We start from the raw sequence: 25675 nt of genomic DNA on the forward strand, positions 1-25675 counted from the left end.
GATTAAAAATATGCGTTCGTTAGGGCCCCATCTACACAATAAATACAAAAAGGGAGGATACAGGGGCCCCCGTAGGGCTCGGGGGGTCGTGACATAAGAAACCTTCCGTAACCCGGGATAAAAAAAAAAGACTCTTTTTCCCTGAAGGCCGAGAAAGGGAAAAAGAATACCTAAATCTGTCATGGTTCGGGGGGCCCTTTTTTTAGAAGTGATCAACAAATGTTACTTTTACAACCCCTAATCAGAACATAGGGTATATGAGGAAAAGATGCTTCAGAACAACCAAGAAGGGCAGTGATTTATCAGGGCTTGCTGAGATCTTAGCTCATCCCCGTGGCACTCTTACTTAGATCCATATAAATGCTCCCATCTATAAGGCAACTTTGAAAATAGAAGCCAAACTTTGGCTATCCTTCATCAGCTGCTGCCTATGGCCATCCCAAAATAAGACACTAGTTGGTCATTCGAAGGCGATTCTTCTAGCATCTATTATGTCCAGGCTACTATTGAATGCGGGGAAAATAATGTACTATCATATCATTGACACTGCTTGGAAGAATAATCGGCCCTTGCCATTCCCATGCTTGATCATCGCTCGTGCTAGAAGGAGAAGATTTCACCTTTTATTCGTCGTTATGTGGCCAGACAAAGTCATTATTGATAGTGCTTTTCCTGGAGAATGATAAGGACCCAAAAAATAAGAAAAAAAAAGAAGCCAAGTATTAGTCTATTAATATTGTAGCAGGTTTGCTAATCATACCGAAGCTTCTACCGCCACTAACATTCAGGTGCCTCTCGAAGCTTCTTTAGTTGCCTCTTCCACTAGTACTTCTATTGGAACAGGTCCCAGAGTTCCTACTCCGTCAGGTACCCCATTTTCTTCTCCTGTACCTCAGGCCCCTTCAGTTGCATATTTTTTTAGGATGGGGACTTTATTGCCTGTCGTGGATATGAAGGTCACAAATTTCAAGAAACCATCCCCGATATGATTAAGGCAACTGATAAGAAGTCCAATAGGGACACACGGGCTGCTACTAGGAAGCTAAAGGTAAAAGTGGAAGCGATTGAGAAAGGTGAGGGCGAAGATTTGACAGAGCTCTATAGCTCAGGTGCATGATGACATATATAGTCTCCGCACTCCACTATTTGAGGGGGTTGATCCCATGGTTGATGTGGGGCATGCTGCGGGTAGATAGACCGAGACTATTGTGACTACTGATGAGAGGAGCCAGAAGGCCACTACTACTGATACGACTGATCCTCTCGCTAATATAGAGGATGAGAATGAGGGTAAGTCATCTGGTGCTGAGGATGACACTTATGAGGTGATGGGAGATGAAGAGGAGCTACACGAGATGAAGTATATAGAGCTTCAAGTCGGTATATTGACTTCTCGTTAGACTGGTGGTCGTACTGACGATGAGTGAGAGAGGGATATAAGAGAGGCTATTGAGCACTCGCTGATGGATATTATGGATAATCGGGGGGAAAAGTTCTAAGGCTCTACCTCTATGGATAGACAGTGCCAGCTCATCTATCATGCCACCACACCATCTATTCCTGTTGTGCCTACTGAGATTACTCCTAATGTGGTTGCCCCTTTAGCGGTCATGCCGCCTGTTCAGAGTCCCATTCCACATACTGAGCCTGGTTTAGCTCTTTCAAAACGGCCGAGAGGACGTTTGACGTGTTAATGTGAGTTTCTCACCTCATGTTTTTCATTTGATGCAATGGGGATAATGCAATGTTTTCAGTTTGGGGTGGGCTCTCTGCATAGCCATGGATGGGATCGGTATAGTTGATGTTTTGTAGCTGTTTTGATGTGACATTTTTATATTAGTATGATGTCTAGCTTCTTTGATTTTATATTTTTGTTCTTTTATTTAGCAATACCCTTGGCTTTTCTTTATGCCGCCATTCTTTTCTCGAGGATGCTAATTTCTTTTGAACATGGTATTTTTAGTTAGTCTGAGTTGGATTTTCCTGATGATGGATAGCTAGCTACTTTCTTAAGGGAATTAAGCCTTATAGGTTAGGTGTAGAAGTAAGTCTGGGTGAAATTGTAGCTTGTTTGGTACTAATACAATTAGTCTCTTGCATGTGAAATGTTAAAGTAAGTGTGGTCCTACGAAATTTTTTTGTGATTTGAAAAGGCAAGTTGTATGGAACGAATAATGTTGTTGACAACCTTTTGGCTCATTTTGTGACTTTTTGACTACTAGTTGGTTGTACTTAAGATTTTGAACTATGACTCTATTTGTGCTTGTTTAGGAAGTATAATTGATCCATCTTGATTAGTTCATGTGCCATGTGTGGTGAGCTTAGTTAAATAACTCTTATGTTTACTGTTGTCATCTAGAACTTGCCCGGTTAATTTATTTAATGCTAGTCTTAGTTGTGTTTGGTTGGAGAGATGGCCTTAGGCTACCTTTGTGGCTTTTGAATGAAGCCTCTTTATACCTTTCTATCTTATCATTGCACAAATACTATCACTAGTGACCCTATTTGAGCTTAAAACCTTTACTTTGGTAGTCACATTACAAGCCTTGACCCTTTTCATAATTCTCTCTTTTGAACATTTTCCTCCTTGAAGTGGGTGGAATGCCACTTGAAAGGCGGTGAAGATTTGCATTGTGGTTTTGTGATTAAATGTCTAATAAAAATTCAAAAAGGAAAAAAATTGGAAATGAAAAGAAAAAGAGAATTGCGATCACTTGAAAAGCATAAAACAAAAATCTTGGCAATAAGTGGGGAAACTATAATGCAAGGGAAGGAGCCATGTGTTGAAATAAAGAGGAAGTGAACAAGGGTTTGAAATGAAAACAGTTTTGTAGTGTTCAAGAAGGCCGTAGTCGCTTGTATCTCAAATGATTATCCTACCCGTCCCTAATCCTATATTACATGCTTAAAATGTCCTTTTATGATCTCCAACCGAATGCTCTTGAGTTAGTAACGAATGAAAATAAGGGCAACCTTATGGTATGATACTTGTTAGCACTTGAATCTCTTTGTTGAGTGCGAGCAACTAGGAGCCATGTATCATATTACTCCATCAGATTTTGTCTGTGTTTTAACTGTATTTCTGGTAAAAGAAACAGCAGAAGAAGGACAGTGGAATGAAGGCACGTTGATGAGAATCTTACCTGAAGTGCTGGTAGGTCATATTATGGAGAATATTGATCCACCAATTAAGCATAACAAAGTAGACAAAGGCTTACTGGAAGTTAGATGTAAGAGGAAAGTTTATAGTAGGATCAGCTTTTCAAATGCTGAGACAGAGGAAAAAGTCTAGAAATTTGCATAAGCAGATCTAGTTTAAGGGATTACCTACCAAATCTCCTTCTTCATGTGGAGATTATGGACATTTAAATTGTTTCTGGATGATAAGTTGAAGAGATAGGGACATCAATTCCCTTCTAGATGTTACTGCTGCAGAAAACCAGAAACTGAAGACATAGCTCATGACTTTCTATGCACTAGCAGCCTAGTTCATCTGGAACATCTTTGCAGGCCAGTAGGGATAAACATTCACAACTTGTAGATTACTCAGATAATAAACAAATGGTGGGAGATGCTTGTTAATCCTCCTATCAGATACATAAAGCAGGTTATCCCTACATTTATAATTTAGGAGCTCTGGAAAAAAGGATAAACACACTAAGGCATGAAGGAAAGGTGTCAAACACAAAGCTGGTTTATAAGGTGATGCATACTTGAAGATGAGGAGGAAAATTTCAAGTATGCTCCATATAAATAGAGTGCAGTAGTTGAGGCTCTAAATAAATACACTCTAATTGTGAAAGTGACTTCAGTGACATGGAAAACACCGGATACTGGATGGCTAAAACTGAACATTGATAAAGCTTCACGGGGGAATCCTGGAAGGGGACTTTTGTGTAAGATATGAGAAGGGTGATGTACTGCAGGAACAAGCCAAGGCTATATGGTAGACTCTCAGGTACATGATGAGTAATCAGAAGGATAAAAGTAGGATAGAAATAGATTCCTTGTTACTGAAGAACATCATATAGAAAACTTGGGAAGTCCTTTGACGAATCATCACCATGATAGAGGAAATTGGAGGATCATGGATGGGAAAACAGGGGTGATAACTTATAGATACATTGAAGGAAATAAGTTAACTGATCACTTAGAAAATTTAGCTCTGGATAGAGGAGACATCCTGGCTAATACTTTTCAGGAAATGGAAATCCAATGCAGAAGGATTATGAACAGTGACAGATTAAAGAAGCCATACTTAAGGGTCCGGAAATATAGCAGAAACTGAAGTTAGAAAGAAATGGGGAAAGAAAAAAAATCCTTATATTCAAATTCTAAGGAAGGAGAATAGTGAGGATTTTCTTACTAACAGTTTGTTACTTGTTTCAGATACAAAATTCTCATCACATAAAAGAAGGAATTTTCAATAGAAACATCATCAAGACAAAACGAAGCTGAATGGGACTGAAGAGACACAAAGAAACAGTAAATACCAGCATTAAAGTAGGGTTACCAGAGACTGGATAAGATTGTAGCTTTTTGCAATGCATTGAATTGGCTATTGTTTACTGTGTAGTACTAGTACCTTTGGGTGCTCATTATATTGAACAATAACCAATAGAATATAGTATGGAGCAAGGACAATACAAAAATGAAGTAACTCAAATGAGAAATGCAGATAACATCATGAAGATAGGAATGGGACAACAAAAAAAGAAGAAGAGATTTCAATGCAGACATCTACAATTGACACAGCAGTAGCAGTAGTTTTACTACATGAAGACAACACAAGAAGATAACAGAAGAACAAACAGCCAAGTCAACACCTCCAAAAATTCGCACTCAAGTTTAAAATCCAGACAATAGGAAGCAATTTTACACTGCCGTTTTCTTAGAGTAGCTAGTTCTTATTTTTTTACATTCTGTAGTAGATGTAAAGATTTTACTAAACGGTTCATTTCTTGATTCTATATTAATAAAATAGTCTCTGAGATAACAATCAGGGAATTTGATTAAAAAAAAACCATATCTAGCTCAAAATTCAAGTATGAAACCTCCTTATTCTTCTTCCGCTTATTTTTTGTTGGGTATGAAACTGTTTTTTGCATTATTATGTGATGAAATAAGTGAGGGTTATGGTGGTTTTTAGTGATGGAATCCTTGGATTGTAGGTTTGTATATCACATGTGTCCTATATATGTCACATGTATCAGTATTATATTCATGACATGAACGTGACATACAATGATATACAGTGACATACAAGTGTACATGGAGGGAAACAGTTTAAGAAAACCATGAGAGAGAACTCCGGGAAGAAGCAACAACAACAAACAATAACAAAACTCCAGTGAGGAAGCTCCAACAACGAACAAAACTCCGGCGGTTTTTCAGTGAAGCAAGGTTGAATTTCGGCAAAAGGTGGTTGGAATGGAGACAACAACAGCAAAGATTTGTGGGAAATAAAAGATGTCCAAAATTCTTAATTCTGTGACATATCTTAGATATTGTCTGTCTTTAGTAAAAATTGTGCTCTGAAGATACTGCGTAAAAGCCCATAGTCCTTGTGCGGATTGCTCTTCAAATACACTGGTCTTTAATTTTGTCCTCAAATCGGTGCCTTTAATTTTCGCTCTTCTCTATCACCATGTGTCAGTTGAACCCCCTCAATTAAAAAAAAAAAAAAATCGTAGCTTTATAGCAGCTAGAAGAAAGCAGCTTGGGCAGTTGACAATTTTGCAAAATTCCAATTGAGTAAAAAAAAAAAAAATTCTTAATGCAAACTGCTACCTTAAGGTAGAGTTTTGCCTTATGCCTAAAGGCAAAACTCTACTTTATGGTAGAGTTTGGCTTATGCTTGAAGGCAAAACTCTGTCTTAAGTAGAGTCAAGAAGCTCTGTCTTGCAAATTCAAACTTTACTTTGTGATTTTTTTTTAAAAAAAATTTTTGACTGAGTGGGGGTTCGAACCCGGAACCAAAAGATTTTAACGAAGGGGAAAAAATTAAATACCACTAATTTGAGGGACAAAAATTAAAGACCATCCCGAATAAGGACAGTCGTGCAAATTGCCCCAGTATTTTTGGGGCCAAGTATTGGGCTAATTATCTAATCTTTGGGATAAGAATACAGCCCAAAATGAGGAAGCTTATGAGAGCCGGCACACAGAGGATCACACCTCAATCTCTGCTCCCATAAAACAGGAAAAAAGACAAATGGACGAATCAGCAAATAGTGTAAACGAGTGGAAGAGAATCTCCTCGACGTGGCACTAATCAACTGGTCAATCAGCTACAAAACAAGCAGATATCAGCAGAATCAAATTATATTTTAGTATTAAATAAGGAAAGTGATTTTCCACCAAAGAAAGAGAAAGGAAAATTTGATTTAAATTGTCTGCACTTATGTTTTAGTGCAGTGTAAATCTAGTATGCATTGTCATATTTAGTAATATATTTGCACCAAGCAGCTATAATAATAAGAGTAATAATCAGTGGAGATAGTAAGATAGAAGAGAGGAAAAATGGAGGAAATAGGGTTTTTGGGGATTGGTATTATGGGAAAAGCAATGGCCGTGAACTTGCTGCGCCATGGTTTCAAGGTTACTGTTTGGAATCGCACTCTCTCCCGGGTATACTTCTTCATCTTCATATCCATAAAGTTTTTATGAAACAAGAAACAAGTCAAATGGGTAATGCTGACTAGGGTGCATAAGAAAAGAAAATATATGAAAGGAGGGATTTTGGAAAAAAATGAGATAGAAAGATGGTATTTTTATCTGATGTTTAGATGGTTATTGGCTGACTGTTGATATAAGCAGTAGCTGATATAAGCTTAAAAATATTCTATCAGATACTACAACTTTATATCTAGCCTGCTTTGCTATCAGCTAGATTGTTTTTTTCTGACTAATTATTATTGTGAAGCCTTTTCCTGCACTTGAATGGAACTCCCTGAAAAAAAAAATGGATCTTCCTATGCTACTCTTTTTTTTTTTTTTTTTTTTTTTTTTGTTTGAAACTAGTAACTTAAAAATTCGGACCATTTATTGATTTGGGCGTGTCATCCTTGCGCAGGGCCATGCTAATCTTCTCTGTATCGTTCCAATTTTATCGGATGTCCCTGAAGGGACCTATGCTATGCAACTATGCTACTCCTTAGTTGCATCTACTCTGTCTGCACTGTTTGAATAGAGATGGATTTGATTAACTGGATCCCTCGTGTGTTCTATCTTGAATACATTATTTTTTTCAAAAAATAAAAAATAAAGCTCCCTCTGCTTTTCTGCTTTATTTCCAAGTTATGTTTCTCTTGGCCTCTGAAATTATGAACACAACTATTTTTAACCAAGAAATCCCTGAGGGTAGCCGTACGGTTTGACACTCGGTGTGAATAGTAGGCTGCCCCTCTTAACTTTTTTCTACTTGAATATCAGGTTTTTTTTGCTTTTGTTATGGTAAGATTCTAACCCAGTGCGGGCCAGTGGCATGTGCTAACCTACACATCAGGTGCTGTGCTCTTACAAATAGACCAAACTCCTTGGGCCTAAGGTTTTGTAGTTTTTTAGTCATCTGTTTTGCTAGTTTCCAGTACAAGATCAGGGCCTTTTAAAGTCCAATAGCTGAAATGGATATGGGAACTATTTATGATAATTTCACATTTTTATGACTATCTCAAAATTTTAATAATTATCGGTTCGACTTGTATAGAGTTGATTATTACCTTTACATTTATAATGATTGAAACGATAGCAAACCTTCCCTTAGTGCAAATATACTATTCTTATCATCAATAATTAGTCTGCTATCAAACCTTGTATATTCTGCAATATAAACAAAGAACTTTTGTGATGAATGCAGTGTGATGAGCTAGTGCAACATGGAGCTTCTGTTGGAGAAACTCCTGCAGCAGTAATCAAGAAATGCAAGTATACAATTGCAATGTTGTCTGATCCAGCTGCAGCTCTTTCAGTTAATCACACTATACAAACATACATGTCAATTGAATTCAAATCATTGAAGTTTGTACTAATGAGAGTTTCTTTGTGGTCACCTAGGTGGTTTTTGACAAAGATGGTGCTCTTGAGCAGATATGTGGTGGAAAGGGGTATATTGACATGTCAACCGTTGATGCTGATACTTCTTCAAAGATTAGTGAGGTTGGCATTTCATGCTTACCTCGGTTTTTCTTTTCATTTGGGAACTCTAAGTCAAGTTACATGTTCTTCATTTGAGCTGAAGTAGCTTACTATCAGTTACTCAGCTTGTTTCTTGAATTTTCTCTCTTGAAGAATCTAGTTTATGATTAATACTGAATATATTAGTTTGATATCTCCTCAGAAATACTCTCTGAGACTGCTGATATTGGGGGGAGCAGGGGCTGGTGGAGTATATTTTTACATGTTAACTAATGAAGGAGATGGAAAGAGTAATCACTTTTTTTATGTTTTCTTCGTTCCTTCCACATAGGGACAATACACCAGATTTCCTGTTATATAAAGCAACAAGACAAGTAGGAGAACCACTGTGAAATCTCTAATCCAAAAATGGAAAGCCGATATTGTTTGTCTTCAAGAAACAAAAATTGAAGATTGGTCGATAAGCTGGATTAGGCAAATTTGGGGTAACAATTGGGTGGAATGGGTTGAACTACAATCTTCGGGCAGAAGTGGGGGAATTATAGTTATGTGGGACAAAAGGCAATGGTCAATTAGGGAGGTTCAGAGAGGATGTTATACTATTTCTTGCATGCTAGAAAGCACTCAAGAGGAATTTAGGTGGTGCTTTACAGGTGTGTATGGTCCCCATTCCAATATTGAAAGGGAATTATTATGGGATGAATTAGCTGCAATAAGAGGTTTGTGGGACGAACAGTGGGTTATAGGAGGTGATCTTAATGTATGTAGATTTGAAAGTGAAAGATTCAATTGCACAAGGAGATCAAGAGCAATGGACACCTTCAATTTCACTCTACAAGATTTGGGTATCATAGACTTACCTCTACAAGGTGCTAAATACACTTGGTTCAGAGGTGAAGATTCTCTTCAAGCTTCCAGAATAGATAGATTTCTAATTTCCCCTGAATGGAATGACAACTTTCGAGCTATAAAGCAGTTAGCCCTTCCAAGGGTTCTTTCAGATCATAGACCAATTATTCTGGAGTGTGGAGATTGGGACTCAAATCCATCTTACTTCAAATTTGAGAACATGTGGCTAAAAGTTGAAGGCTTTCTGGAGAAGATCAAAGAATGGTGGCAAGGTTACTCTATTAGAGGCAGCCCGGACTTCATTCTTATGCAGAAGCTCAGAAACCTGAAGAAAGATATTACTAGCTGGAACAAAGAAAATTTTGGGATGCTGGAAGTTCAAAGGGCAGACTTCTAGACGATTTAGCAATCCTAGAGCAATCAGTAGAAGGCAGATACATGACACAAGTTGAAAAAGAGAGATCACTTCATCTCAAACTTAGGTTGCAGGAAATAGCTAAAATTGAGGAGATCTCTTGGAGGCAAAAGTCCAGATGTTTATGGCTTAAAGAAGGGGATAGGAATACCAAATTCTTTCAAAGAGTAGCAAACTCTCAGAGAAGGATTAACCATATTGACAAGCTGCTGATTGGGGATGAAGTATGTGATAATAAAGATGATATCAAAGCTGAAATTCTAAGGTTTTATCAAGATCTGTACACAGAAGAAGAGCAATGGAGACCTGAAGTAAGATTTGATAGCCTTAACTTCTTAACACAAGCAGAGAAAATTTGGCTAGAGAGGAATTTTGAAGAAGAAGAGGTTAAAGCTGCTATCTTTTCTTGTGCCCCGGATAAAAGCCCAGGACCAGATGGTTACACAATGGCTTTTTACCATAGTACATGGGATTTCATTAAAGCAGATATTATGGGAGCTCTCAATCATTTTCATCAGCAGTGTCACATGGTCAAATCCAGCAATGCCTCATTCATCACTCTAATCCCTAAGAAGAAAGGAGCTCAGAATCTCAAAGACTTCAGGCCCATTAGTCTGATCGGCAGTGTCTACAAGATACTGGCTAAAGTAGCTGAAAGACTTAAAACAGTGATCTGGAAGCTTGTGTCAGGGGAACAAAATGCTTTCTTGAAAAATAGACAGATTACGGATGCTTCCTTAATGGCCAATGAATTGCTTGATGGAAGGCTCAAAAGTGGACTCCCTGGGGTGATGTGCAAGCTGGATGTGGAGAAGGCATTTGATAAAGTTAACTGGTCCTATTTGTTGTCCTTATTGAGTCAAATGGGATTTGGGAGCAGGTGGATCAAATGGATTAAATTTAGCCTCACCACTGTCAAGTACTCTATATTGGTTAACAGGGCACCAGTTGGTTTTTTTCCCCTCAGAAAGGAATAAGACAAGGGGACCCTCTTTCCCCTTTCTTATTCTTACTAGCAATGGAAGGTCTGAGTAAGATGTTGGATAAAGCAATTCTCAATCACTGGATTGAAGGGTTCAAGGTGGAAAGCAGGCCAAATCAGTCTATCAGTGTCTCTCATCTGCTCTATGCAGATGACACTTTAATATTTTGTGGGGCAGAAAAGATCCAAGTGCAATATCTAAACTTAACTATCATGCTATTTGAAATCGTCTCGGGTCTCCATATCAATATGTTGAAGAGTAAGATTTATCCGGTGAATGCAGTGCCTAATCTGGATGAATTGGCAGATATAATGGCGTGTGAAATAGGCTCCTTTCCAACAACTTATCTAGGTCTGCCTCTAGGAGCAAAATTCAAAGCAGAAGAAGTATGGAATGGAGTTATAGAAAAGATGGAGAAAAGGCTAGGGAACTGGAAAATGCAGTACTTATCCATGGGAGGAAGATTAACACTCATTAATAGCGTTTTAGACAGCATCCCTACATATATGATGTCCCTTATACCAATGCCTTCTGAGGTGTTGAGTAAACTGGATAAACTGAGGAGAAACTTTCTTTGGGAAGGGAACAGTGAGGAGCATAAATTTCATTTAGTTAAATGGGAAAAAGTGATACTGCCTAAGGATCAAGGAGGATTGGGCATAAGAGATTTAAGCAAACACAGCAAGAGTCTACTTTTGAAATGGTGGTGGAGATTCAACCAAGGAACATCAACTTTATGGAAAGAGGTGGTCAGTGCCAAATATGGGAGACAAGATAATTGGTGCACCAAGAAAACCAGAGCTCCACATGGAGTGGGGCCTTGGAAACACATTAACAATTTGAAGGATGAATTCTTCCTAGATGTGTCTTTCAGGATTGGGAATGGTAACAAGGTTAAATTCTGGAAAGACAGGTGGTTGCTCAATCTTCCATTGAAAGAGTCTCATCCTAGGCTTTTCTTAATAGCTACTGATCCGGATGCAACAGTCGCAAACAATAGAGAAGGCAACATTTGGGACTTAAACTTCAGAAGGAATTTGCAAGATTGGGAGTTAGGTGAGCTCACTAATTTGTACAGTCTGCTAGAAGGTTGCTCAGTAAATCCTCACATCCCAGACAGTCTCAAATGGAATGGTTCAAGCAAAGGATCCTACACAGTCAAGGAAGGCTACAGCAGACTTAACATGACAAATGCTTTAACTGACCATTGGCCTTGGAAACTGGTCTGGAAGACTAATCTCCCTCCAAAAGTCAAATGTTTCATTTGGACAACTCTTCTAAATGGTACTCTCACTCAAGATAATCTCAAGAAGAGGTATTCAGATAGCTAGTAGATGCTTCATGTGCCACCTTACAGATGAGACAGTGAATCACTTGTTCTTACATTGCCCTGTGGCAACAAACATTTGGTCCATGTATTGTGCAGTTTTTGGTATTAGCTGGTCAACACCACTCACCCTAAAAGAAGCAGTTGCTAGTTGGAGCCTATGGAAAGTGGATAGATCCATCGAGAAAATCTGGCAAATGGTACCAGCCTGTATATTTTGGTGTATTTGGATGGAAAGAAACAGCAGGTGTCATGAAGGGATTTCAACTCCTAACTGCTCCCTGAGATCTAAAAGCTTACTGTATCTTTTTAGCTGGAGCAATCTTTCCCCTGTAAATGATGCAATTTCCCTTTTAGATTTCATTAGTTCCCTCTCAATGGCTTAACAGCCTTGATTTTTGCTATAGGTTTTAACTCCCAGATCTTACTTATTTTTTTTTGTGTTCTGGAGTTATCACCTACGTTTTTCTCTGTAACTTTCTTGCATCTACTTGATGCTTTTCAATACAACCACTTACTTCATCAAAAAAAAACTGAGTTAGATATGAGGGATGTCTTTCAAAATCATGAAATCAACTAAGTTTCTGAATCTTATGCCTCTTGTGATTCCCTATTAGGACAGACAAGCTCAAATTTGGTATCATTTCAGTCCTTTCTATTCATTGTAAAACATGTCATTATGAAATGTTATAACCTCATAATTTGGAATCACTGTTAAGTCCAAATATCTCCATCCAAATGGACCCTTATGTATCTGCTTTAGAGTTCATGCTTTTATTTACCTTTAGCTTACTCCATAGTTTCAATGTGAGTGCTGATAGAGTGAGGGAAGGGATTAGTGACAGTTGAGAGTAAATTACTAACATTTGCAATACTTTAATGATTACAGGCCATTACTTCAAAGGGTGGTTCTTTTGTTGAAGCTCCAGTTTCAGGGAGCAAAAAGCCAGCTGAAGATGGCCAACTAGTAATCCTAGCAGCTGGGGACAAGGTAAAATTATTCAGCTGTTTAATGGAAGCAAACTCTTAAGTTACTTCCATATTTATCTCTGTTTTTGCATGAATTTGAGGTTCGAACACAACATGGGACTTGTAAAAAGCGATAGTCACACATTGAGTAAATATAGCAAGGTACATTATAATGTGTGCTTAAAAAATGATTTACGTGTATGAGATTTGTCTTCAAGCATTCTTATATCTTCTCGTTATTTCTCATAGCAATTCATATAGAGCTGTGGCGATCTTTTTTACTAGCTACCTCAAACTATAATGAAGATACAAGTTGACATAGCAACATATGGACTGAGTTACTTATCTAACGTGTCAATGGTGTGTCCATTCAGGGCAAATGTTGCTTGCAGTTTTGACTTTGAGGCCGGGAGCTCTAAGCTACAAATTGTAAAATCCTTAATTGGTTGAAGAAAAAAATGCTCCCAATTTTTAAGGTCTAGAATTGTCAAACCCTTCAAAGGTTTTGATGAAAAATAGCTCCCAACCTAAGATCTCAAACTGTCTCACCCCCACCAATTTTGATGAAAATTAGCTTCCAACGTCTTTTGTGACTGGAGACAGAGAAGTGAGCGGCTCTCACTGCATACTCTATATAAGTGGAACATATCTCACTCTTTAGACTACACAAATCAAATAATTTTATTCTCAAAAAACTGTTGTTCTGTTTTATAGTCCAAATATGTTTTGTCTTGTTTTGTTTCTTGAAACTAAACAATATTCTTAAAACACAAAAAAATTCTCTCATAATAATCTCAATAGCAATTCTCCAATATTGTGTGCAACTATGAGCAAACTCTAGTGCAGACTGAAATATGCATGTGTAAATGTGAAAATGAACTACGCGTAGTGAGATCCCCTCTAATGTGAAAATGAACTACAAGTTATCTTAGTACCTGCAACTAAGCAACCTTCCAAAATGAACTTGTGTTGCTCTTGTGTCAATTTAATTTTTTTTGTTCAATCCTTGTAGGCTCTGTACGTTCAAGTACTACCTGCTTTTGATGTCTTGGGAAAGAAATCCTTTTTCCTGGGACAGGTTGGGAATGGAGCAAAAATGAAACTTGTTGTTAATATGATAATGGGCAGGTAATTTCAATTAACTTTTATGTTCGCTTTGTGTCTCCAAATTTGTGTGGACTTGAGGGGTAATTGTTCTGGAAAATGCTTGCAACAGTAGTCAAGTGGTGCTATTTTCTTTTCTTTTTAATTGCTTCATCTCTAATTGGATGACCTTTTATTATGGGTCATCTTGAATCGTGATATAATCTTACTTGAGCTCACTGAAGTGCACTGTTGCAAATTTTTGCCTGTCACTCACGTATCTCGTGACTTTTAGCATTCATCATGCTTCTATTATTGAAGTTATTGAAGTAACAACATAAACTTATCTACTTTTGACTATTCCGTCTACCAATTTGTTAAAACTTTCCTTGGCAGGAAAGCATAAAACTTGAGTGAATTCTGTCTTGTATATTATGAGGAGAATTAATTTTGATATTCCCTAATGTGCAGTATGATGAATGCATTTTCGGAAGGAATTGTACTGGCTGACAAAAGTGGATTGGACCCTCATACCCTTCTTGATGTGTTGGTAAGCCTAGCCCATAGATTGCTATTTCCCTTAAAACATTTAGTTAATTTCCGAGTAAATATTCAGAATTTGTCTTTCTCACAGGACCTTGGAGCCATTGCTAACCCGATGTTCAAAATGAAAGGACCTGCCATGATAAAAAATAGTTACCCCCCCGCATTTCCTCTGAAACACCAGCAGAAGGACATGAGGTTGGCTCTTGCACTCGGAGATGAGAATGCTGTGCCAATGCCAGTCGCAGCTGCTGCAAATGAGGTACGGGCCATCTTCTCGTTTATGATGTTCGATCTAAATATCTCATTCGTTCCAATCAATTTGCTCATTTTTTCAATCTAAACGTTTGTTGCTTAACTTTTACCAAGTGGGGAATGAGTCCCAGCAAAAGAAGTCTCACTAGTGCACTTGGCCTGTTAAGAGCTAGTCCATAAAGCAACTCTCTGGGCCCTTGCCCCTAGGCTATAGGAAAGAGATGAAACATGTTATAGTGAAGTGTAGCGTCAACCTTTTCTCAGAAGCGTCTTCTGAGATATAACAGATAGAGCCCACAAACTAATTACCTTCCTATACAATTGCTTTTGTAATATTCCGAGGAAGTAAAAATGAAACTTAAAAAGCTTAGTGCTGGCACGAAAGCACACGAGATTGAAACTAGACATAAATTCTGATTGTTTTCTTTAATATTTCAAACATGTGAGACATATGATATTAGTGATGGAATTTGCCCTGATGCTATTTTCTAGTTGGCATACTTGAGAGTGCCCCTTTTGCCTGCAGGCATTCAAGAAGGCGAGGAGCTTGGGCTTGGGAGACCACGACTTTTCAGCTGTGTTCGAGACTGTCGGCAAGGGTGCTCAAAGTTCAACCTGAGTTCAACAAGATGCACTATCATAGCATAAAAACTTGGAGATCATGGCTGAGTCCTTTTTTGCTCTCTGAAATGATTAGTTACCATAGAACTTTTAAGAATTATAATGGAACCTTTCTATGAACTTTTTAAGTACTTGCACGTATGAAAAGAAGTCCTTTAAAGTGAAAAATTTGAGAATTTATAGGCTCTCTTCCATTAAGTAGAGGTTTGTTATAAAACCACCATGTGCATGTTCATGCAAAGAGAGTTAAACGTCATCTTGGATTTGAAAGTAGATTTAAGGTCCGGAAGGGAAAAAGCATAATTCCTGGAGAAATTTAAATAACCATTTGCCAAGTAAACTTGAAAGAACGTTTTAATCAACTCCCATATTCTTTTTACACGGTAACCAACTGAGCACGAAAATCCATTGGTTATCAGTATATCTGAAATTGCAACCAAGTCTAATTTCATCTTTTATTGGAAAGGCAAGAAAGAAGTATCATCCTATTATTTCTTTCACACACGAGCACGCATCCACTTTCCCACAGGCCACAAAAGATTATATTAGCTTACTGAGTTGGTTACTTGCTGAAATACTAACAGAAATGTTTTCTGTTAAGCAAAATTTGCTTACATACTTCACATAAAAGAACCCGTAACAAAGATATGGGAAATTTTGTTCACCATCACATATTGGACTTGGATGCTTTGAATATGTGTTCCTTGTAGTATTTGAGTTCTGCTATGCTCTCCTTGATGTCATCCATAGCTCTGTGCTTGCTTTCCTTTTGAGGAGCCTTTTTTTTATCTAATGAAAAAGCAGGAAAATACTATTAAATAAATGGAAAATATGCAAAATAAAACATGCAACAGTCAGAGAAGTTGGATATTAGTCTACTGTATCAGAATACAATATGCTGGCGCTGAATTTATAATTAAAAATAAAGTACTTAACTGCCCCCACCCACCAAGGAATATTTTAAAGTAGACCTGATAAACCTCAATAACCTGTACTGGTTTTACCTCTTGGATACCAACGAACACACAATGCCTTCACACTGCTAACATCAACAAGCACATGTGAAAAAAGACTAGCCAGATTCGGCATGTATTTCTGCACATATAAATTAGAGAGAGAACAATTTAACAAGCTCTAAATTTAAAGGTGAATAGAGTAAAACTGCATATAAACACTGAAGAATATTCGACTATGTGGCCACGCGACAAGAAATATATATATCTACATTTTTTTTTTTATAACAGTGGCGTCGAGCCAGCTTACGCGCACCTCGACTAATTCGCGGGGTACCTACCACCTCGCACCAGGACAGGTACCAAGTAACTCTATCCACATGGCTCAGACATATGAAAAGAAATCAATTAGTGTTTTTGCCTCCGCTGGGGTAACGCGGCAAAACTATATATGTTATCACAAAGCCATTTACTTGTAGATGAGATACCTCAAAATGATGTCTATAGATTTATACGAACATAAATGTACCTTCAAAAATTGAAAATCCACGTAGACTGAATTTCCTGCTAGTAATGGTGTATATGTGCCAATATTTCTCTTGACAAATTCAATAACCTATGAGCAAAAATATGTTAACGTAAAGACCAGTTTCATGGAGCCATGCCTCTCAAATTTTCTTTCAAGCTGTACCTCAACATTTTGTGGGAAAAGCTTAGACTGAAATAGTAATTGCCAAATTAAACCAACATGAGGCAATAATTACAATAGAAAGAAAAGGAAAGGCAGAGGAAATAAAAGCTATTGATGTTGGTTACAACTCTTCAACAACATGAAGCTATACATTTTTCCTTTTGGGTGTGGGGAAAAATGAAAACAGTATTACAATTGCCAGTTTCAAAAAAAAAAAAAAAAAAAAAAAATGAAAACAATTTTCACTGCAAGGACCAATTCCAATGCAAGGATGTGGCCACTCAAAGTATATGCTAATTTCAACATCTAACTGGCAATTATTTTCAAAACACAAGCACATGAGAAACACGGGTTTAAACAGTTTGAGGTTCGGGATATCAAAGTAACATATCACATGAGCTTACCCTCACTACCCATCAACCAGGACGAGTATTCATAGTGAATTTTGTGATTTTTTATCAATTAACACCGTGAATACTAACACTTCAACGAATTCAAATCCGTAGAATTCCATCCAAACCTCAAGAATGTCTATATCCAACCTAGGGCTCCAAAATGGAAAAGGTAATGTTTCTTCCCCATCTTTTGAATATGAATTAAGGTAGTTGATTGGGGCGTAGATTTGGCTGAGAATCATTGTTTGAACGAGGAAAGTCATTCGTTCTTGGTTGAACCCCATAAGCTAGGGTTTGGGGTTGAAATTGGGAGAATGGAGTTTTAAAAAGTGGAATCGAAGGATTAATGTTTTGCACCCGTTAAGTCGTATAGGTTTTCCTCCTACTTGTTGATTGGGAATCGAAGAGCTATGTTAGCTCGATTAGCTAAAGGCATGTTGAGTCGAACCTTTGCATTAAATCTCTATTCTCAAATGTGTCATATTTCAAGATTTATGAACGTTCTTACTTCTTATGTTTCCATTCTTATTAAATTATGATATCTAGTTTTCCAATATGAAACTTATGATTTTTCGCCGATGATGCTAAACGACGTTAAACGTAACGATTAGTATGGCCTAATGAGCCAAATGTTTGAATTAAGGAAATGGGTCAAAGGTGCCAAATGTAATAAATGCTTTGAGATTTTTATTTTTTTTTTAATTTACGCACCTCGACTAATTCCACGGAATATCTGCCACCTCCTACCAGCAACAGGTACCAGGTAACTCTGTCCACCAAGATTTTGAGAATATAATTGAGTTAACTGAGAGGCCATTTTCTCCAAGTGTCAAATGCACGAAACTACATGTACCGACCTAGGACAAGGATCGTTCCGTCGGTTCGGGCAATTTCTTATGATTCCCTTGGTTCGGATTTATGTATTGCTAGAAAAATTATATGTCGATCCACAAGGTATTATGGTGAGATGGCTTAACCGATCGGCCCGAGATCAGACTCCATGTCGTACACATGGTGGTTTAACAATCAAGTCGGTAATGAAATGTACTCCAACAAAAGAAAAGCCATGTCAGTTTAAAGCTCAAACTTGATTCAAATTTTTATGTTGAAATGAAACCTATTTAGCCTCACGTTTTATTTCTCGTGATTTATGTAAACCGTTTTGCCTCTCTTCCACGTTCAGATATTTCTCTTGATGCTAGTACTATTTCATATGTACTCATGTCTCTTTTGCCGAAGGCGCTATATCTTTATTGTGGATGCAGTTATTGTAGTCAGGGCGGCGTGGATCCTCGCTAAGCACTCCGCGTCTCATTCTCTTTTGGTGAGCCCCACTTATGTCCAGGGCACTATTTATAATACAGACTCACGTACTCTCTTAGGTATAGCCGAAGCCTTGTCTCGGTATTTCATTTATGTGATAGTCATAGTCTAAGTTGCGCGGACTCTTCACTTTCAATGCCGCACCCATATCGGATTCTCCCAAAAAAAACACTACTTTTGGAGAATCTGACACGCACCCGTTGACATTTTTGAAGAGTCCGGGCAACATAGGTCATAGAAGCTCCTTAGATATACAGTCATCACATCATGTTTTATTTTTGTCATTTCAAATGTACCCTCGCATAGCTTTTATGAATACTATTATTTTGGATTATAGTTTCACGTTTCTTGAAATATCAAATGTTTTATGAAATGCTCTCTTGCGCATTACATATTTGTCTCAATTATGAATGCATGTAAGGTTGGTCTGCTCGGTCAACCTCAACATCTTATAAGGATATAAAAAGCCTTTCATTTGATTCCTTTTTTTTTTTTTTTTTAATAAAAGTTTCACTTTCCAGTACCTTAACTTTTGCCTGATTCTTCAACTATATCTTTTTGACCAGCAACTGAATCAGACATCAAAAGAGTAATTAGGCCAAGAATTAGGATACATTAAGGAAAAATCGAACTTCCATCAAAGAGAAGCAAAGGGAAGACTATTCACTAGCTCAGGTATTCACAGGCTTTCAGAAGTAAATAGACCATATCCTGAATACATAGACCAAGAAGGGGAAGGGGTGGGTGACAGAGACATGTTGTACACCGAGAGAGAGAGAGAGGTTGGGGGGGGGGGGGAGGCCAAGGAGGGAACTGGCACTATGGTGGGTTAACTAGAAATGGGTCCATACCTGTACCATCCTCTTTTTCAGCTTTTGGAACTACTATATGCAACCAGTTCAAAAACAAACAAGTAGAATCAGATGTGTAAATGACACCCTAAATATTATGTGACTAAACCTGACATATTAGCATAGCATCTCACTGTTATACATTTAAGATAAAATACTAGATATACCTGTTTTTCAGCTTCTTCTTCAGTGACTGTACTCTTAAGCACCTTCTCAGTCAAACCTAATCAAATTAAGTTTATCTTGAACTAAATATGTATCTGGTAATACTGAAAAGGTAATTATATTCTAAAATGGCTGCCTAAAATGTAAAACAATGCTGATAGAGGTGAGTGGCTTACCACTCGCTGCATGATGCTCTTGACACCATTCACCCATATTGTCTAGACACTCCTTAGCTTGATGTATAACCAAATCAGGACCCTATTTTTGGGAAAATAAAATACTTTCTTACTTAGAACCAGGAGGATAGATGAAGTGATTTACAGATGCACAAGATATAATTTATGAAAAAATGTCCAGTGAGAAAAGGTCAACAAAGTTTTCCATATTTCCCAGCAGATCGGTGTCATCCGAAGAAGAGCACTGAAGAACTAGGAATTCTTCAGCAGTCAATTTGGATTATAAGATAAGTACCATACATATCTTTTTTTTAGGACGGTAGTGTCTGGCCCAACTTGCGTCCAGCTCGACTATTCCACCGGGTACTTGCTACCTCCACTAGCACAAGTACCGGGTAACCCTGACTCCCAAGGCCTAGGTAGATGAGAAGAAATCACCTAGTGATTTTTGCCTCCGCTGTAATTGAACCTGAGACCTCATGGTTCTCCACTCACTAGGCCACCCAAGGGGCCACACCCTTGGGTGCTACTGTATATATCTATTGAAGTTACTTGCACAAAACAATATTGTATTATGTAGCATTTGACTAGTACTTTCTTTTTACTCAATTAACCATAAGCGCAAAGAAAACCATTGTCTTTGAAAGGGGGAAAATAAAAACTTAAAATAATGGCGTTAATAACATACAAGAAAAGTGGGAATAGCTATGTATGAAAATATAAAAAGGGATGGCTAACAATACCTCAATTGATTTCATCAAATTTCCATTTGTAACTATACAAGCAATCTCCAATATCCTATCAACTTCAATATTCAAACCTACAGTGGAAACAAAACAAAGTCATGGTATGCTTTTCATGGAGATATTTCAATATTGTTTTCCTTGGTGCATTCGGATAGACCGTATGCAAAAGTTTTCTAGAGCAATATATGTGTATGACACAGTTCTGTAGCTTATTTCCTTCCCACAGCTTCTCCCAATCAATTTTATTGGCTACTCTGAAACTGTGGACATCTCATCCTATAGTACGTTCTTGCTTTTAAGGCAATTATTATCAGCCTCTTCGCATCAAGTAAGCTTGCAATATCCACTGATAGAAGGATAATGATAATTTAGTGGTTGAGATTATCTTTCTCTTTGGAAATGGTTGGAGGACCCAGTCTATTCTAGGAAAAACACTATGATTGGTTGGAATGATTTTTTCTTTTCTTTCTGTTTTCCAGTCTATACATCTGTTTTTCTGAGAAAATGATAAAAAGGAACATCTAACAGTGGGTACAATTTTATGGACGATTTCGCTATAACAGTTAACAATCTTCACCCACCCCACCCCCAAAAAAAAGGAACATATAACAATTGGTTAAGAGCAACAGACTAACACATAGTGCAAAGCAAGACTAGGGGATGTACTAGCCTCAACGGTGAGTTAGAATTAGGGGGGAGAATCAAGTGAGCATCAGAAGTTCCTTTTTTTTTTTCTTTTTTTTTTTTTGAGAAAGTGAACAGCAGAAGTTTCTTTTTGAATTTAAAATTTAGTCAGTTTAGCTAGTAAATTTTGGGATTGAACAAGAGCACCTAAAGAAATGTGAAGCCAGTGTATAGATTAAAAGAATCTAATAGGCCCATAGAGTTATCAATCCAGCAGAACTTCCACTTTCTATCCTTCAAAATAAACCCAGAAATTTGGCACTCTACATCAAACTAATTACATATAGACATAGACAATAAGCTACCTATGGTTCTTATCCTTTAAGCATAACATTATACATAAAAGTAAGAAATTTCAAAACTATCTGCTTGTACATATAGCGATTTTGGCTCATAGCCATTTTAGTTAAGGAAGGATGACCATAGATGACTGACGGAGGACTTTTATTCAAGACATCTTGTCTTAAATAGTAGGAACTGATTATAAAGGGAAATTCAACATGCATATAGAAAGAATGGAAGGTATATCTGGAAATGTGTATGTTAGCACAATCTAGTTCTTCGACCTTCTAAATTTCTTTTGGAAGTCACTTGTACTAGAATATGAGGATTTTGGTCAGAGTAGGAAGAAACCCAGAGACGTTTCCAGATAACCACCACAGTAAAGTACTGCTGGACACTAAAGTGCAGAACGGGGGAAAGGAGGCCATAGCTGGATGATTACAAACCTGGAGGATGGGATGAAAGATGAATCTCTGACTGTCAGCATGAGGAATCAAATAGTTGTTTTTCGACACTCACATTTAAAACAACATCTAGAAACAAGATAGAAAGAAGCTTAGAGACTCTTATTTAAATCAATAAATGGGAAGATGGGTTTGCTAATGAGGTATGTGGAGGAGGCCTTCGTAGCATAACGATACACAGCCCATGGAAAGATAAAAATCAACAGTACCCTAGGACTTTGCTGGCATCAGCCTATTGAGAAAAGTCCATCAATATAATTTATTTTTTTATCCCTATGGTGTGCGGGCCAGCTTGCGCACACCTCGGCTAATTCCACGAGGTACCTGCTACCTCACACCAGCATAGGTACTGGGTGACTCTGTCCACCAGGTCTTGGACAAATGGAAAGAAATCACCTAGTGATTTTGCCTCCGCTAGAAATTGAACCTAAGACCTCATGGCTCTTAACTCACTTTATTGACCACTAAGCCACACCCTTGGGTGCAAAAGTCAATCAATATAATTGGACTGCCAACATGCCATTCGAGGACACTCTAAAACCTTAAAGGGACAGACAGCACATATCATTCCACAGCAGCATATACATGACTTTATGATGGATAACATAGCGAGAAAAAGCAATAAGAATGATTGCGGTTCAATGCATAAGGTTTAAGGACCCAGCACATTTCAAAAACATCATGACCTAATGATTACCGGTCATCTCAAGATCAATCCATACAAGCGGCAATTTGCACTCTCCACCAACTGATTCTAGCTTCTGATCCCCTTTTTCATGCTCAAGTACTTTCATCTCTCCTGGGCTGCCATCTGTCCCATTCTCTTTACCTGCATAGTTCACAAATCGTCATTTCTTGCAAACAGAAGCTATATATTAGGGTTTCAAAAAAGAACATTGAGGATTAGCCGCATATTTATTTATATATATAAATACAACAACATGCTTCTTGCTAACCTTTTCCTTTTACTCTATCAGCATCCCCATTAGTAATCTCAATTTGGGTCTCATCCTGGCTATCTGCAACATCCAAATTCAGCAATGAAAAGGCATTTGAGAGTTGATTCATTTCTATCAAAGTTCTTGATCATTAAGGTCCTGCACAACTGACAAATGAGTGCTGTTAGCGGTACATGAATCCTTTTCATTCGTTAGGAATGAAAAGATAGAAATCAAACAAATTAGTTACTTCCAGGGTTGAGTATATACTGTAATATAAGAGACAGTCTCAATTTTCAAGCATCACAGACCAATCTATGACCAAAAGCAATCAGCACTGGAAGTTGCATAAGAGAGTGCCCAACATAGTAATGGTAATAGATAATTGCGATTTTCCTCATCATCTTCGCAAGAGTTTAATTAAGGAATTTATGCAATCCCGTAATCACACACTATTCCCCTTTTCATTAAAGAAAATTACACAAAAAATGAAATTTGAAGTGAAGCAATCACAAGATGATGCATGAATAACTCAGCTTTAAAAGAATCATAAAGGGCCATACTTGATGCCAATTAGTATCAAATATATAACCACAAATCACCTACTAGCACTGCTAATAAGGAAACAAAGGTTTTAATTTGAGAAATTGGGTGACAACTAGAAACAAATAAAGTCCTCGATTAACTTGCAGTCAAAAGAAAGCACACAGCAGAGGTGTGACTGGTCTTACAAACTCGAGAATCATAGTCACAAATATGCAAATTTTTGTAAACATCTTTATATAAAAAAATTTGCAAAAAAAAAGGAAGAATAAGGCGGAACTCACCTGGTATAGCAGCCAAAGGGTAAGAAGGTTTGATTAATGGGGAGACCCAATAAAGACTCAAAATCTTCCGCTCATTTACTCAAATTGCCTTTTTTATTTATATAGTTTCTCTCTGATTTAAGAATTTTTACAAATACGACCTATGCGCTTCCAAGAATCAACAACGTACCCTTACCACTTCCAGAAATTTTTAGATGCTTGTGTTAAAAAAAATTGGTCAAATGTTATATTCTAACCACCTTTTGATTGGATACGGAATTTAAAAAATAAAGTAAACTTTTAAAATTTCTGATTAAACATAATGCTTATATATTTGTGTAGCTGTAAATCATTTTATAAAATAAAATTATTTCTTAATATAGAATAGTGATATTCTTTTTAGTACAGACTAGTCTTCGTACCCGCGCGATGCGCGGCAGATCTCAAAGGAAATATCGTAAAACAATATTAACTTACTTATTTGATATAATAAAATTTGTGAAATAATAAATATAACTATTTATATATTAAGTTTAGCGTCACCAATGACATGTACTTAAATAAAAATTAAATTGACACTCATATCGCAATTGCAATTACTTTAGACATTTTGTGGAAAAAATATTCTTATCATATCCCATTGACATAATTAGAAAAGGTTATGATATTAAAAAGTAATTGCTAATTATTTGACTTCTATAATTATATGTTTAATCTGTTAAGACATGGGAACATAATTTGATCTTTTAATTCAAATTTAATATAATCTTTCAGTTCAAATTTCCAAGCCAATCATACTTCAGTTTTAAAATATTATCTTTTAATTACAATTCAAAAATGACCTCATTTAATTTTACTATATTGCCTATTAATATTGTCAAAAATTGTTACCTCGCCTTTTGTTGTTAGCTTGTGCCTTAATATCTTTTTTTTTTTTTTTAATAATTCTTTTTACCCCTCCCCATATGAGCTCCTTTGGTGACTTAAACCCACAACTTTGAGTTGAAGTTAGAGGGTGCTTACCATATGAGAAACCCCTCTTCTCTTGACTTAATATCTTTACTTACTATTCTCCATTTAAGAAAGAATAGTATTCAATTTTTCTTTCACAACACTAACCACTTGGAATATTCGCCTTATTATTATTTACCACTAAGAAAACACAATATCGATATGAATTGTACTGTTTATTTTTTTCGAAAATAAAAGAAGCTTCGAAATCTAATTTTTATAATGATTTTGTTTCCCAAATATTATTTTTAACTATTTACACGTTCCAATCCATACTAACATTCTTCAAAATATTTATATCATTATTTAAGTCTTTCCAAATTATTACTCCTATCTTTTCTTTCCTATTTATACAAAAATGAACTTTTTATCTTTCAATTAAATAAATAATTAACTATAATCAATTTAAAATGTTAAATTTCAAATCAAAGTTAAAATATAGACACACTCAATTTAAAAATTAACTACACTCTATATTATTGTATTGCTCGTTAATATTGTCCAAATCTCCATGTTAGTGCATTTCAAAATCGTAGGTAAGATACCATCGTTCTTTCCTCCTCCTTCCTTATTTTATACTCCATCCTAATTTTTTAGTTTGTCATTCGTTTTCCTCCTCCTTCATTTTTTTTTTATGCAAATCAAAACAGTAACAACGAACTAAATAAGTCAACAAAAAATAAATAACAGAAAATAACTTTCAATAAATATAAATGCATAAAAATGAAATTTGTATACTAAATTTGAGTTAGCTCTTGACTATTACCTAAGAATAAAATGAGATGCAAGAAAGGAAAAAAATATATGTTCAGCTTGATCTATACAACAACAACATACCCAGTAAATTCCCACAACGATGTGAGATGCAGGTGAGGAGAGGGTAGAGTGTCTGCAGACCTTTACCACCGACGATGTGGTTTCCGAAAAACCCTCGGAAGTTTAGCTTGATGTATAATGCCCGTATTTTGAAAAAAAAAATCTAACATTATCTTGTGTATTTCCCAAGGGA

General features: G+C 36.8%; 2 protein-coding genes and 1 non-coding gene across 5 annotated transcripts; 1 reads left to right on the forward strand and 2 right to left on the reverse strand.

Annotated features, from left to right (window-relative positions):
- Positions 1–6320: 6320 nt before the first annotated feature.
- LOC132056779 (glyoxylate/succinic semialdehyde reductase 1) lies at positions 6321–15312 on the forward strand. Its single transcript, XM_059449127.1, has 8 exons — positions 6321–6630; positions 7859–7969; positions 8056–8157; positions 12600–12701; positions 13692–13807; positions 14234–14312; positions 14397–14567; positions 15087–15312. Exons 1-8 carry the CDS (start codon positions 6523–6525, stop codon positions 15177–15179), a joined length of 882 nt encoding a protein of 293 aa, XP_059305110.1. The 5' UTR covers positions 6321–6522; the 3' UTR covers positions 15180–15312.
- Positions 7030–7131, reverse strand: LOC132058630 (U6 spliceosomal RNA). The gene has a single exon (XR_009415354.1). It is a non-coding gene; the product is annotated as a U6 spliceosomal RNA (small nuclear RNA).
- Positions 15313–15681: 369 nt separating the features above from the next.
- LOC132056780 (oligoribonuclease-like) lies at positions 15682–23875 on the reverse strand. Of its 3 annotated transcripts, none has more exons than XM_059449129.1 (9): positions 23677–23873; positions 22868–23008; positions 22609–22740; positions 20479–20555; positions 19736–19817; positions 19562–19617; positions 16664–16750; positions 16186–16276; positions 15682–15970 (listed from the first exon to the last, which is right to left on the reverse strand). In XM_059449129.1, exons 2-9 carry the CDS (start codon positions 22977–22979, stop codon positions 15849–15851), a joined length of 759 nt encoding a protein of 252 aa, XP_059305112.1. In that variant the 5' UTR covers positions 22980–23008; positions 23677–23873; the 3' UTR covers positions 15682–15848. The 3 variants fall into 3 exon arrangements, with proteins under 3 accessions (XP_059305112.1, XP_059305111.1, XP_059305114.1); XM_059449128.1 differs by having other exon boundaries at positions 22868–23016; positions 23677–23872; XM_059449131.1 differs by lacking the exon at positions 16186–16276 and having other exon boundaries at positions 22868–23016; positions 23677–23875.
- Positions 23876–25675: the final 1800 nt, after the last annotated feature.

The sequence above is a fragment of the Lycium ferocissimum genome, chromosome 5 (genome assembly GCF_029784015.1).
Source record: "Lycium ferocissimum isolate CSIRO_LF1 chromosome 5, AGI_CSIRO_Lferr_CH_V1, whole genome shotgun sequence".
In the NCBI taxonomy this organism is placed as follows: domain Eukaryota; kingdom Viridiplantae; phylum Streptophyta; class Magnoliopsida; order Solanales; family Solanaceae; genus Lycium; species Lycium ferocissimum.